This window comes from Theropithecus gelada, chromosome 10, assembly GCF_003255815.1.
Source record: "Theropithecus gelada isolate Dixy chromosome 10, Tgel_1.0, whole genome shotgun sequence".
Lineage (NCBI taxonomy): Eukaryota > Metazoa > Chordata > Mammalia > Primates > Cercopithecidae > Theropithecus > Theropithecus gelada.
In genome coordinates this window covers 20,122,262-20,134,191 of record NC_037678.1, presented here as the reverse complement: position 1 = coordinate 20,134,191, position 11,930 = coordinate 20,122,262, and the positions used below count along the sequence as shown (strand labels likewise).

The 11,930-nt window shown below is 52.1% G+C and overlaps 1 protein-coding gene across 4 annotated transcripts in view; it reads left to right on the top strand.

Annotated features, from left to right (window-relative positions):
- The first annotated feature begins 668 nt into the window (after positions 1–668).
- Positions 669–11,930, top strand: part of SEC14L2 (SEC14 like lipid binding 2) — a 29,041-nt gene continuing 17,779 nt past the window's right edge. For 2 of the 4 annotated variants that reach the window (XM_025399391.1, XM_025399390.1), the window contains exons 1-5: positions 669–981; positions 3,120–3,195; positions 10,205–10,248; positions 10,974–11,033; positions 11,295–11,483. In XM_025399391.1, coding sequence (XP_025255176.1) covers positions 928–981; positions 3,120–3,195; positions 10,205–10,248; positions 10,974–11,033; positions 11,295–11,483 — 423 coding nt within the window. In that variant the 5' untranslated portion in view covers positions 669–927. The remainder of the gene's footprint in view (positions 982–3,119; positions 3,196–10,204; positions 10,249–10,973; positions 11,034–11,294; positions 11,484–11,930) is intronic. The other 2 variants (XM_025399392.1, XM_025399393.1) reach the window with 2 other exon arrangements.

Below are 11,930 nucleotides of genomic sequence, written 5' to 3'. Positions count from 1 at the left end.
AGCTGTTAAATGAGGTAAGTTGCATGATCCCTGAATGATCTATGTTTCTCTCTCCCTCCCAGGGTTCTGCCAGCACCAGGATCTGTGGCTCTATTGGAGCGTTTCTTACATTCATTCATTCATTCAGGAAACATTTATTAATAATCCCTGTAGGCCGGGCACAGTGGCTCACACTTGTAATCCCAGCACTTTGAGAGGCCGAGGCATGAGGATCACTTGAGGTCAGGAGTTTGAGACCAGCCTGGCCAATGCGGTGAAACCCAGTCTCTACTGAAAATACAAAAATTAGCCTGGCATGGTGGCGTGCACCTGTAATCCCAACTTGGGAGGCCGAGGCAGGAGAATAGCTTGAAATCGGAAGGCAGAGGTTGCAGTGAGCCGAGGTCGTGCCACTGCATTCCAGCCTGGGTGACAGAGCGAGTTTCCGTTTCAAAAAAACAAAAACAAAAACAGAACAATCCCTGTGTGCAGGATGCTGTGCAGTCCTGCACTATGGGAGCCCGGTTAGAAGAGCTCATTAGATAGCACCTTTCAATCCCTCCTTGTTCAGAGGCCCAGAGAGCTCAGGTGCCTCGCCCAAGGTCACACTATGAGCTAAGAGTAAATTTGGAACTAAAACTGAGACTCCCTGCCCTTCTGATGCCGACTGGCCTCAGTCCCGGTGGGCGCACTTGCTCGCTTCCTGCCTGGGTTTCTGACTTCAGGAGGGCGGAGGGGGCCCATGTCAGAGCCTCCCGCGCCCCAGTGCAGCGCTCCCTACCCCGCCCCTCGGGATCCTTTAAGAGGCGGGGCTTGGCTGCCAGCTCCGCGGCCCGGGCAAAAGGCTGGGACTTTACTCCGGGTGGCGGCGAGGACGAGTCTGTGCTCCATCAGCTGCCGCACCCGCCGCCTCCCGCCCCCAAACCCCATCCCTGCGGTTGAGCCACGATGAGCGGCAGAGTCGGGGATCTGAGCCCCAAACAGAAGGAGGCACTGGCCAAGGTGAGCCCTAGCCCTGGCCCGGGCTCCCGCCCCGGGCTGTGGCCCTCGCCCTCCTGCGGCAGCGAGAAGGGACGGGGCTGATGGGGGCCGAGGGTCCGTGGCGGGCGGCGGCGGGAGCAGAGGCGGCTGCCCCAGCCTGGCCTGCGCCCCGGATGGCTCCTTCCTCCCTCTGCCACCCTCAAGATCCCAGGAAGTTTGGCCACCCCCCGCCCAAGCTCCAAGCAGCCGTGGCAGTGCCACCTGGGAAGAAGTGGTTGCTTGTGAATCCCCAGAGGCCGCTGAGCGCACAAAGGCAACATTCATCCTTGAGACTGGCAGCCGGGCCCTGGGGCAGGGGCAGGGGCAGGGGCCCAAGTTTTCTCCCATTTCCGGGAGGCTTTCTTCTTGCAGGGGCAGTGGCAGGATGGAAAGGGCTCTGGATAGCTCCTTGGGAGACTTGGATAGCTCCTGCCCCAGCACCAAGCCGCTGTGAGACCTTGGGCAAAACCCTGCCCTTCTCTTTGCTCCTTGATGCCATGGAATGAGGAGGTTGGACCAGATGATGTTGAAGGGAACACCTCCATGTGTGAATTCCAGGCTCCCCCCATGACGCACTGGGTTGGGGTTAGTTTGAACTGAGACCAGCCATCCCGTCTTGCATCCCAGACCCCTGCCTGGCTCAGGACTTAAGGTTTATGCTCCTCAGAAGGCAAGAAGGTGAGCCTGGCTTTGCCTTGGCACCTGTGACAAGGAGGGGGCAACAGTTTGAGGGCTGGACCTTCCTCTTCACCAACTAAATCTCTTCTCTGTCACCCCTGGGGAGTGAGGAGGTCGGCTGTTCTCTGGGCAAGAGCCGATTGGGTCTGGCCCCAAGATTTGGAGGCTCCACAGCTGGGGAGTTTTCCATGGCTGGGAAAGGTGGGGCGGGGGGCAGATGTCTCCTGCCACTGACAGCAGTGGGGAGGCACCAGCTCCATGAAGGCTTTGTCCCAGGCTGGGCCTCCCCCATCCCAGGAAGTCTGGACAGGGAGGCTTCAGATTTTACTGCTGACTCGCAGGAGAGGTCAGACAGAGAAGGGATTAGGTGGTGATTAAACTGGAGACCAGGGGCTGGTTAGGGTCCTTAGAGAGGGGTAGCTTTATGCCTGCAGTTTGGAGGAGCAGTTTCCCTGGAGCATTGGGAGCTGCTTTGTGGGGTGGGGGGGTCTGAGTCCCTGGCCGACCTAGGCAAGGGGCAGAGGTGGCCAGTCCTCGTTAGTCTCCTCTAGGACTGCCCTGTAGGTCAGTGGCCAGGGAAAGGTCAATGGCTGGGAGCAGGAGGCTCAGGGAGGGCATATGGGGGCCCGCTCACCTACCAGGGAGTGAGAGGTTGGAGGTAGGTGTAGCTGTCCCTTGAGGTCAGTATCCACCTCCTTTGTTTGGCACTGCCTGCATTTTCCCATTTCCTGACTTCCCCTATTGGAACCGTTCCCTCCACCTGAGTTGCCCGCCTCCTTCCCCCTGATGCCTTTGAAGTCCTCCAAGCCCAGCACAAATGCCAAGTTTTATAGGAAGCGATGTGAGACCACCTCTTTCTTCCCTCTGCTCCCCAGCAAACTCCTCACCATTCCATGGGGCAGAAGACCATGGTGGAAACAGCATGTGCTCTGGACTCAGACAGACCTGGGTTTGCAACCCAGCTCTGCGAATGACTAGCTGTTTGACCTTGAGCATGTTACTTAGCCTCTCTGAACTTTAATTCCTTCATCTGTAGAATGGGGACAATACTTCTACAGGTTGTGAGTGAGGAGTAAATAAGCTACGGTGCCAGGATCAGCGCTGGGTGACAGGGAGTGCTTGGTAAACTGACAGTCTTTACTGTAGTCCGTACCAGAGTGCCTACTATCACGATTAGCTGGGAACACCTCTGCCTGACCCCAGACTGGTGTGTGGGAGCCCTTGTTGTGGGGCAGGGGCAGTGTCTCACTCCTTTCCCACCTCCTGCCCTGCTACCTGGCACCCCCTGACAAGAGAGTACTCCAGGCAGGATGAGTGCCCAGGTAGTGTCTGCAGAGTTGAACCATGTTAAAGAGGGGTCCAGCAAAGACCTCAGTGGAGAGTCCTGGGCAGAGGGCAGTCAGGGTGGGCCCTACCACTCACCCCGATGCCTCTCCCTACAGTTTCGGGAGAATGTCCAGGATGTGCTGCCGGCCCTGCCAAATCCAGATGACTATTTTCTCCTGCGTTGGCTCCGAGGTGAGGGAAGAGGGGCTGCGGGAGGCTGCGGCAGGGGCCTGTTCTGGGCAACAGAATGGCACCCTCTGAAAACCCTGCCCCTGGCAATTGGGGCATCCGGAGTGTCCAACCTTTAGCGCCAAAAGGCCCTTGACAATGACATAAGTTCAACCCTCCTAGTGGATAAAGACACTGAGGCTCAGAGAGGTGAAGTGACTTGCTCCAAGCCACACAGTGAGCGAGTTGCAAGCAGAGAAAAGGGGAGAGTCCAGGTCAGCTGACCCTTGGCCCACAGCCTTTTCCATCCACTCGAGAAATCTGCTCTGCTGAGGGAGTTGGGGAAATGGGCTGAAGAAAAAGTGAGAAAGGCCCCAGCCATGTGGGTGGTCAGAGACAGAGCCGAGTGTAGAACCAGAGTCCTGGCCCCTGCTATGCCCTGGTGTGATGGCAGATTCCCTACAGACCACAGTTTAGGCAACTTGAGGGAGGGATAGAGTGCATGGGGAACCTGAGGGGCACAGCCTGACCTAGGGTGACAAGAGTCTCCTCAAACCACCACCAGGCTCTAGAGCCCAGGTCCTGGTTCCAGCTCTTCCCTGGGCTGGCTGTGGTGCCTGGTTCAGAGTAAACAGTTCCCTAGGATCCTCCTCTGGAAGAGCAGGACAAAACCTGCCTGCTGCCAGACGTGGCATGACGGAGCTCTGCATGTGGTGCTGAAATGCACACATTTCTACCGGCATGAGGGTCAAATTCAGCCCGGTTCCCCAATCCCTGAGATGTTTCCATTCCTTCCCCTCCTCTCCTCTCCTGTGATTCAGGTCATGTGCCACCCTCCCTGATTCTTCTGACACTTTTTTTCCCCCTCTATATAGAAATTTTATTAACAGACATAGAAATAATAAACAAAATTCCACTATGGCCAGGTACGGTGGCTCACGCCTGTAATCACAGCAGTTTAGGAGGCTAGGCGGGCAGATCACTTGAGGCCAGGACTTTGAGACCAGCTTGGCCAACATGGTGAAACTCTTATCTCCACTGAAAAATACAAAAATTAGCTGGGCGTGGTGGCAGGCGTCTGTAATCCCAGCTACTCAGGAGGCTGAGGTGGGAGGGTCGCTTGAACCCGGGAGGCAGAGGTTGCAGTGAGCTGAGATTATGCCACTGCACTTCAGCCTGGGTGACAGAGCAAGACTCCATCTCAAAAAGTAGGCTGGGCACAGTGGCTCATGCCTGTAATCCCAGCACTTTCAGAGGCCGAGGTGGGCGGATCACGAGGTCAGGAGTTTGAGATCAGCCTGGCCAATATGGTGAAACCCCGTCTCTACTAAAAATACAAAAAAATTAATGGAGGTGGGCCGGGCACGGTGGATCACGCCTGTAATCCCAGCACTTTGGGAGGCCGAGGCAGGCGGATCACAAGGTCAGGAGATTGAGACCATCCTGGCTAACATGGTGAAACCCTGTCTGTACTAAATATACAAAAATTAGCCAGGTGTAGTGGCGGGCGGCTGTAGTCTCAGCTACTCCAGAGGCCGAGGCAGGAGAATGGCGTGAACCCGGGAGGCGGAGCTTGCAGTGAGCCAAGATCACGCCACTGCACTCCAGCCTGGGAGACACAAATTTGAGATTCCGTCTCAAAAAAAAAAAAAAATTAGCAGAGGTGGAGGTTGCAGTGAGCCAAGGTTGTGTCACTGCACTCCAGCCCGGGTGACAGAGTGAGACTCTGTCTCACTACTTTTTTTTTAAGTAGAGACCTGGGTTTCACCTTGGCTAGGCTGGTCTCAAACTCCTGGCCTCAAGTGATTCGCCTGCCTCGGCCTCCCAAAGTGCTTGCATCACAGGTGTGAGCCACTACGTCCAATCAGAAAATTCCACTATGTTCTAGCAGAGCTTAAGTTGTGGTGTAGAATCATATCCTAAAATATTAAAGTACAAATTATGCCCTATTATTTTAATTTTAATTATTATTATTTTTTTGAGACAGGGTCTCACTCTGCTGCCCAGGCAGTGGGCATGATCATAGGTCACTGCTGCTTTGAACTCCTGGTCTCAAGTGATTTATTTATCTATTTATTTAAAGATGGAGTCTTGTTCTGTTGCCCAGGCTGGAGTGCAATGGTGCAATCTCGGCTCACTGCCACCTCTATCTCCCAGGTTCAAGTGAATCTCCTGCCTCAGCCTCCTGAGTACGTGGGATTATAGGCTCCCACCACCACGCTGGCTAATTTTTGTATTTTTAGTAGAGATAGGGTTTCACCATGTTGGCCAGGCTGGTCTCGAATTTCTGACCTCAGGTGATCTGCCCACCTCAGCCTCCCAAAGTGCTAGGATTACAGGCGTGAGCCACCGCACTTGGCCGTTTTTTTTTTATTTATTTATTATTTTTTTTGAAACAGAGTCTCACTCTGTCACCCAGGCTGGACTGCAATGGTGCGATCTCAGCTTACTGCAACCTCCGCCTCTCAGGTTCCAGCGATTCTCCTGCCTCAGCCTCCCAAGTAGCTGGGATTACAGGCACATGCCACCATGCCCAGCTAATTTTTTTTTGTATCTTTAGTAGAGACAGGGTTTCACCATGTTGGCCAGCCTGGTCTCAAATTCCTGACCTCACGATCCGCCCGCCTTGGCCTATTTTTATTTTATTTTTATTTTTATTTTTTTCTTTTTTAAATTTATTTATTATTATTATACTTTAAGTTGTAGGGTACATGTGCATAACGTGCAGGTTTGTTACATATGTATACTTGTGCCATGTTGGTCTGCTGCACCCATCAACTCGTCATTTACATCAGGTATAACTCCCAATGCAATCCCTCCCCCCTCCCCCCTCCCCCTATTTTTATTTTTGAAACAGGGTCTTGCTGGCCTCAAACTCCTGGGCTCAAGTGATCCTCCCACTTAGCCTCCTGAGTAGCTTGGATTACAGGTACACACCACTGTGACTGGCCCTATTATTTCTTTAGGGACACATAAAGACATGCAGATGCACACCCTAGGAGTCTGGGGGCAGGTGAAGAAATGTATTTTCCTTTTCTTTCCAGAAATTTCATAGAGCTGGCGTGCTCCTGAGAGGCTGCCTGTAAACATCTGAGAGCAGATGCATCCAGGAGCCTCTGGAAGTGTCACTTGCCCCTTTCCCCAAAAAAGCTTCCATCCCATCCCCCTACCCCAGTCTACCGCCCAGAGAGGGTGGAGGGGCAGTGTGGGGGCGGCAATGGAATCAGTCCAGGCTGGAGGAAATTTTGGCCCAGCATTTGCTGAAGGGCTGCAGCTAGAAGCAGGTGGGTGGAGAGAGTAGGAAGATAGTAGCCTTCTTAAAGGGCCAGTTGCAAAACGATCCAGCAGACTAGGGAGCTGCTGTTCCGGGGAGAAGCATGGTTTCTGAGAGCCACTGAACAGCAATAACAGCTCTCTTACTGAGGCAGGGGCCAGTGAGGGGTACTGGCAGCTGGTCTGTCGATTCCTGGGGAGCCTCATACTTCAGGCACAACCTACCCCCTCACAGTGGCGGTCATTCAAAGAGTGTGGTCATTCTCATTTGCCAGATGAGAAAACAGGCTCAGATTGGGGAAAGGACTTACCTGAAGTTACACAGTTAATGTGAAGCAGAATCAGGGCAGAAACCTAGGGCTCCAGCCTCCAGGCCAGTATCCTTTCCAGGAAGCCACCCCTGCTCCTTAAAGCCAAGCTCAGCCTCTTACAACAGAGGAAGTGTCTCCTCTGCATTTCATTTGTGCCTCACATTTCCCGAGCAGGAGCTCAGGCCTGGTCAGAACCTAATATGAATCTCAATTGTTTTTTTTGTTTGTTTGTTTTGTCCTTAAAAAAACACAAAACCCAAAAAATAACAATAAAAAACCAAGGCCTGGCATAGTGGTTCATGCCTGTAATCCCAGCACTTTGGGAGGCCAAGGTGGGAGGATCACCTAAGCTCAGGAATTCAAGACTAGCCTGGGCAACACAGCAAGACCCTGCCTCTACTTAGAAAAAGAAAAATTAGCTGGGTGTGGTGGTGTGCACCTGTAGTGCCAGCTACTGAGGAGGCTGAGGTGGGAAGTCGCTTAATCCAGTAGTTTGAGACTATAGTGAGCTATAATTGCACAACTGCATTCCAACCTGGGCGACAGAGCAAGATTCTGTCTCAAAGAAAACAAACAGCCTTTTCTCTTTCTCTCCTTCAATCTGACAGAGACCTTTCAAAAAAGCCACACACTAGCAGAATGTCTGTCCCTAACCTAGGTGTGGGCTTGGGGCTCCTCTTCCTCCCTTTCTCCACTGAGGGCTTCAGTTTTCTGCTGGCTTCCAGGCACGGAGAGCAGGTCCACAAGTCTCCTCTGCTTCCCCCTGACTAAGGCTGAGCTCTGGGCACCCCAGCAAGAAGGATCAGACAGCAGGATAAAACAAGGATGTGGTGGAGGGCCTGGGAGGAAGGCAGAGCCAGTCTGAGTCTCTGTGTTTTACAGGTCTAGGGAATGAATGAACCACCACCACCCAGACGGCTGTTCCTGAGCTGGGTTCTTGCAGTGCCCCAAGTCATGCTTTGAGTTGCCCCTGACCAGGTCAGCAGGAGCCTGGAGAAGCCTCAATCAGGCATGGGGAGGCCCCAGGTGTGGTACTGCCAGGAGCAGGTAGCAACTCTGGGAGAGCCCTCACAGAAGATGCTGGATGTTGGGCCTTGGCAGATAAGGATTAACTGGATAGCCTCCCCACGATAAGGGGCTCACAGTTCGCCACCACTCCTGTTCCCTAGGAAGATAAGGGTTCTTCTCACAGTAGTGGTGTCCTTCCTATGGAAGATTCTCATTTTCATGGTCCAACTCCCCCATCTTGAGAGGACAGTGCCTTGCATCTTCCAAGTGTTTCTAGCTTATCAGATGATTTGGTCAGAGGTGCACAGGATCTTGTCCAAGGTCAAGCAGAGAAATGAAGAGCTGGGAAGCAAACCCAGAAGATATTCCTCTAAAAGCTGTCCCATGCTATCGCGGCAGCACACGAAGAAGGATGGGATTCAGTTCTGCCAGGATGTGTCTGGCACCTGTGATGGGTGTGGCGTTGGTCAAATCTCTTGAGGGAGCCTATGGGCCCGGGAGAAGGGACTGATTTTTGTAACAGCAGAGTCAGGGAATGTGCTCGGCACTCCCAGAGAGCGATGGTTAAGGGACCAGTGACAGTCCAGAGGGCAGCCTGTCTGGCCCAGGTTCCAGGGCTGTCAGCAGATCTAGATGCCAAATCCACAGAGGACATACAACTGGGAGGGACAGTTCATAGGTCAGATGGCAAAACTGATCAGAATCTGGATCTCAAAACTGTTTAAAGGATGGACTGAAGTTGACTGTAACATGAAGAAATTTGATAGGGAAGGATCTAAGGTCTCTCCTCTCCACGTATGCAGTGGAGGCTTAGCAGTGGCACAGGTGAAAAGGATTTGGGGGGGGGGGTTTCAGTGCCTATAAGCTCCACCTGAGTTAAGGGTGTGCCTGTTGACAAGAAAGTTCTTAGGCCGGGCACAGTGGCTCATGCAATCCCAGCACTCTGGGAGGCCCAGGCGGGTGAATCATCTGAGGTCAAGAGTTTGAGACCAGCCTGGCCAACGTGGTGAAACCCCATCTCTACTAAAAATATAAAAATCAGCCAGGTGTGGTGGCACGTGCCTGTAATCACAGCTACTCAGGAGGCTGGGGCAGGAGAATCGCTTGAACCTGGGAGGCAGAGGTTGCAGTGAGCTGAGATCGCACCATTGTACTCCAGCCTGGGAGACAAGAGTGAAACTCTGTCTCAAAAAAATAAAAATAAAAAATAAAGGAAAAGAAAAAGAAAGTTATTAGACAACACCTGGGGCTCTGTGTGGCTCTTAAGAGCACACTCTGAGGGGGCCCTGGAAAACTGGAAAACATTCAAAGGGAAGTTATTTGCATGGACTTGAGACCAAGCTGTGGGGCTTGGTAAAGGCTCCAAGGATGGGCAGCATGATGGTAGGGGAGATGCAGGGTGACAGCACAGAATTTTCCAGTCTTAGAAGTGTTGTCATGTGGCTGAGGAGGCGATCCTAATCTCGGAGTATCTCTGAAATGAATCTCAGCTCAGTATATCATGACAGCTGAGTGCAAATTGCAGCTATGATTACCTGGGAGTAAGTGGCCTTGGGGGTCAGTGAGGTCTTTGTGTTCAAGCTGGAGCAGGACAACTTTTGGGGCATCATGCATAAAGAGGTGACCCAGGTGAAACTGAATTCTGAAACTTGTCAGGAGCCCTGGGAGGCAGACCCTTTGTGTGGCTTTAGGGAACGTGTGGGCCCTTTGAGGACAGGACAAGGTTGGGTGGAGGCTCATCAACTCCTCTATCCCACTGGGCTATTCTGCCAGCTCTGCCACAGATTACAGGGGCAGCTATATTCATCTTTGTTTTTGGTTTTTCTTGGGCCGGGATCTTGCTCTGTCACCCAGGCTGGAGTATAGTGGTGAGTTCTCAGCTCACTGCAATCCTCCCACCTCAGCCTCCCAAGTAGCTGGGACTACAGGCACATGCCACTACCTGTGGCTAATTTGTTTTTGTTTTTGTTTTTGTTTTGGAGAGACGAGGTCTCACTGTATTGCCCAGGCTGGTATGTTCATCTTTGAACCATGGTGTTAAGGTCTCAGGATTGGATGTGAGACTGTGGAAGAGATAAAGTTTGTGTAAGGGGGAAGGCCAAATGATAAGAGGATCCAGGGTTCATTTTCGCTGAGAGGAGGGAAGACCTTTAAGTTGATTTTAACACTGGAGTAAAGCTCTTTTGACCCTGAAGTTACAATGGCTGCCCCCAGCTGCCCTGAACTTTGACCTGCTCTCCTCGCAAACCTGGGGCCTCTGGTGCCCCAGAAGCTCTCAGTAAAGGCTCTCATGTTAGCTTCTGCTTGTGGGATGGTCTGAGGGTTAGCTGGAGACATGACTGAGAGGAACTGGCCCTGTGATGGGAATATGGGAATCTCCCCATCCTTGGACACCCAGTCCTGCTAACCTAACCCTGACCAGAACTGTTTCCCTGTTACAGCGAGAAGCTTCGACCTGCAGAAGTCGGAGGCCATGCTCCGGAAGGTAAGACACGTTTGACTCTGAATCCCACTGTTGCCTCAGTTCCTCCCCATCAGAATCACTCCTTGCGTGGACTTCTTTTGCTGCACCTCCCATCCCGATCACAGCTTTTGGCTCTGAGTATCAGCTGACCACTGTTGCCTTATCCCTCTGGGACAAACTGCATTCCCTTCCCTGGCAACACAGGCTTTCATAGCTCTGGGCCAGTCAAGAATGGTAATCTGTTCTGCTAGGACCTCTAACACAGGCAGGGCCTTCTTTTCCATTCCTGCCTAATGCCTTCTGGTGACCACTTACGATCTGGTGGTCCATTCACATTGTTGCTTATTGCTACGTGCCTATTAAACCTCCCCCACCATCCCTGCTTTTTGTTTTCTTTTCTTTTTTTCTTTTTGGAGACAGAGTCTCGCTCTGTCACCCAGGCTCAGGCTGGAGTGCAGCAGTGGCACGATATCAATTCACTGCAGCCTCCACCTCCTGGGTTCAAGAGATTTCATGCCTCAGCCACCTGAGTAGCTGGGATTACAAGCGTGTGTCACCACGGCTGGCTAATTTTTCTATTTTTAGTAGGGACAGGATTTTGCCATGTTGGCCAGGCTGGTCTCGAACTCCTGGCCTCAAGTGATCCATCCACCGTGGCCTCCCAAATTGCTAGGATTACAGGTGTGAACCACCATGCGCAGTTGTCCATCCCTCCTTTTAAAAATTTCCCCATTGTGTCTTTGTAGCACGTGGAGTTCCGAAAGCAAAAGGACATTGACAACATCATTAGCTGGCAGCCTCCAGAGGTGAGCACAAATTATCCCACCTCATCCCTATGCTAGGCCTTTCAGACCCACAACCTGGGTCGTGGGTCCACTGGATTTGGATCCTTAGAGGAAAGGTCTGACAATGCCCACTGAGCCCTGATGGTCCAGAATGGGCATCTGTTGGTACCCAGGGGAGGGATATAGAGAAAGATACTGATGAACCTGGAGTTCACTGACCCTGTGGTCCAGGCAAGGTATGGGTGCCTGCTGACCAGGCGGCTCCTCTGTGTCTTTGCCCAGGTGATCCAACAGTATCTGTCAGGGGGTATGTGTGGCTATGACATGGATGGCTGCCCAGTCTGGTACGACATAATTGGACCTCTGGATGCCAAGGGTCTGCTGTTCTCAGCCTCTAAACAGGACCTGCTCAGGACCAAGATGCGGGAGTGTGAGCTGCTTCTGCAGGAGTGTGCCCGCCAGACCACGAAGGTGAGTTGACCACAGTACAGGCATTCCAGCAGAAGCTGGGGTGTCACACAGGAATATAAACACAGCTTCAGGGCCAAGGCCCAGAGTTTTTTGTGTTTTTTTTTAGTTTTTAAAACTTTTTTAGTAAAGATGGGGTTTCGTCATGTTGGCCAGGCTGGTCTTGAACTCCTGACTTCAAGTGATCCACCCACCTCGGACTCCCAAAGTGCTGGGATTACAGGTGTGAGCCACTGGACCCGGCTGAGGGCCAGGCTTTGGGATTTCCTAGACCAGTGACATTTCCAAGTTTTAGAATATTCCCAAATGTCTATTTTGCCATGTAAGGACTTTAAAACAATGATCATCTATTGTGGCCATCATTAACACCCAAAACTATAAGAATGGCAATAATCTCAGATTAAAAAGGAGTCTTTTTTTTTTTTTTTTTTTTTTTTTTTTTTTTTTGTG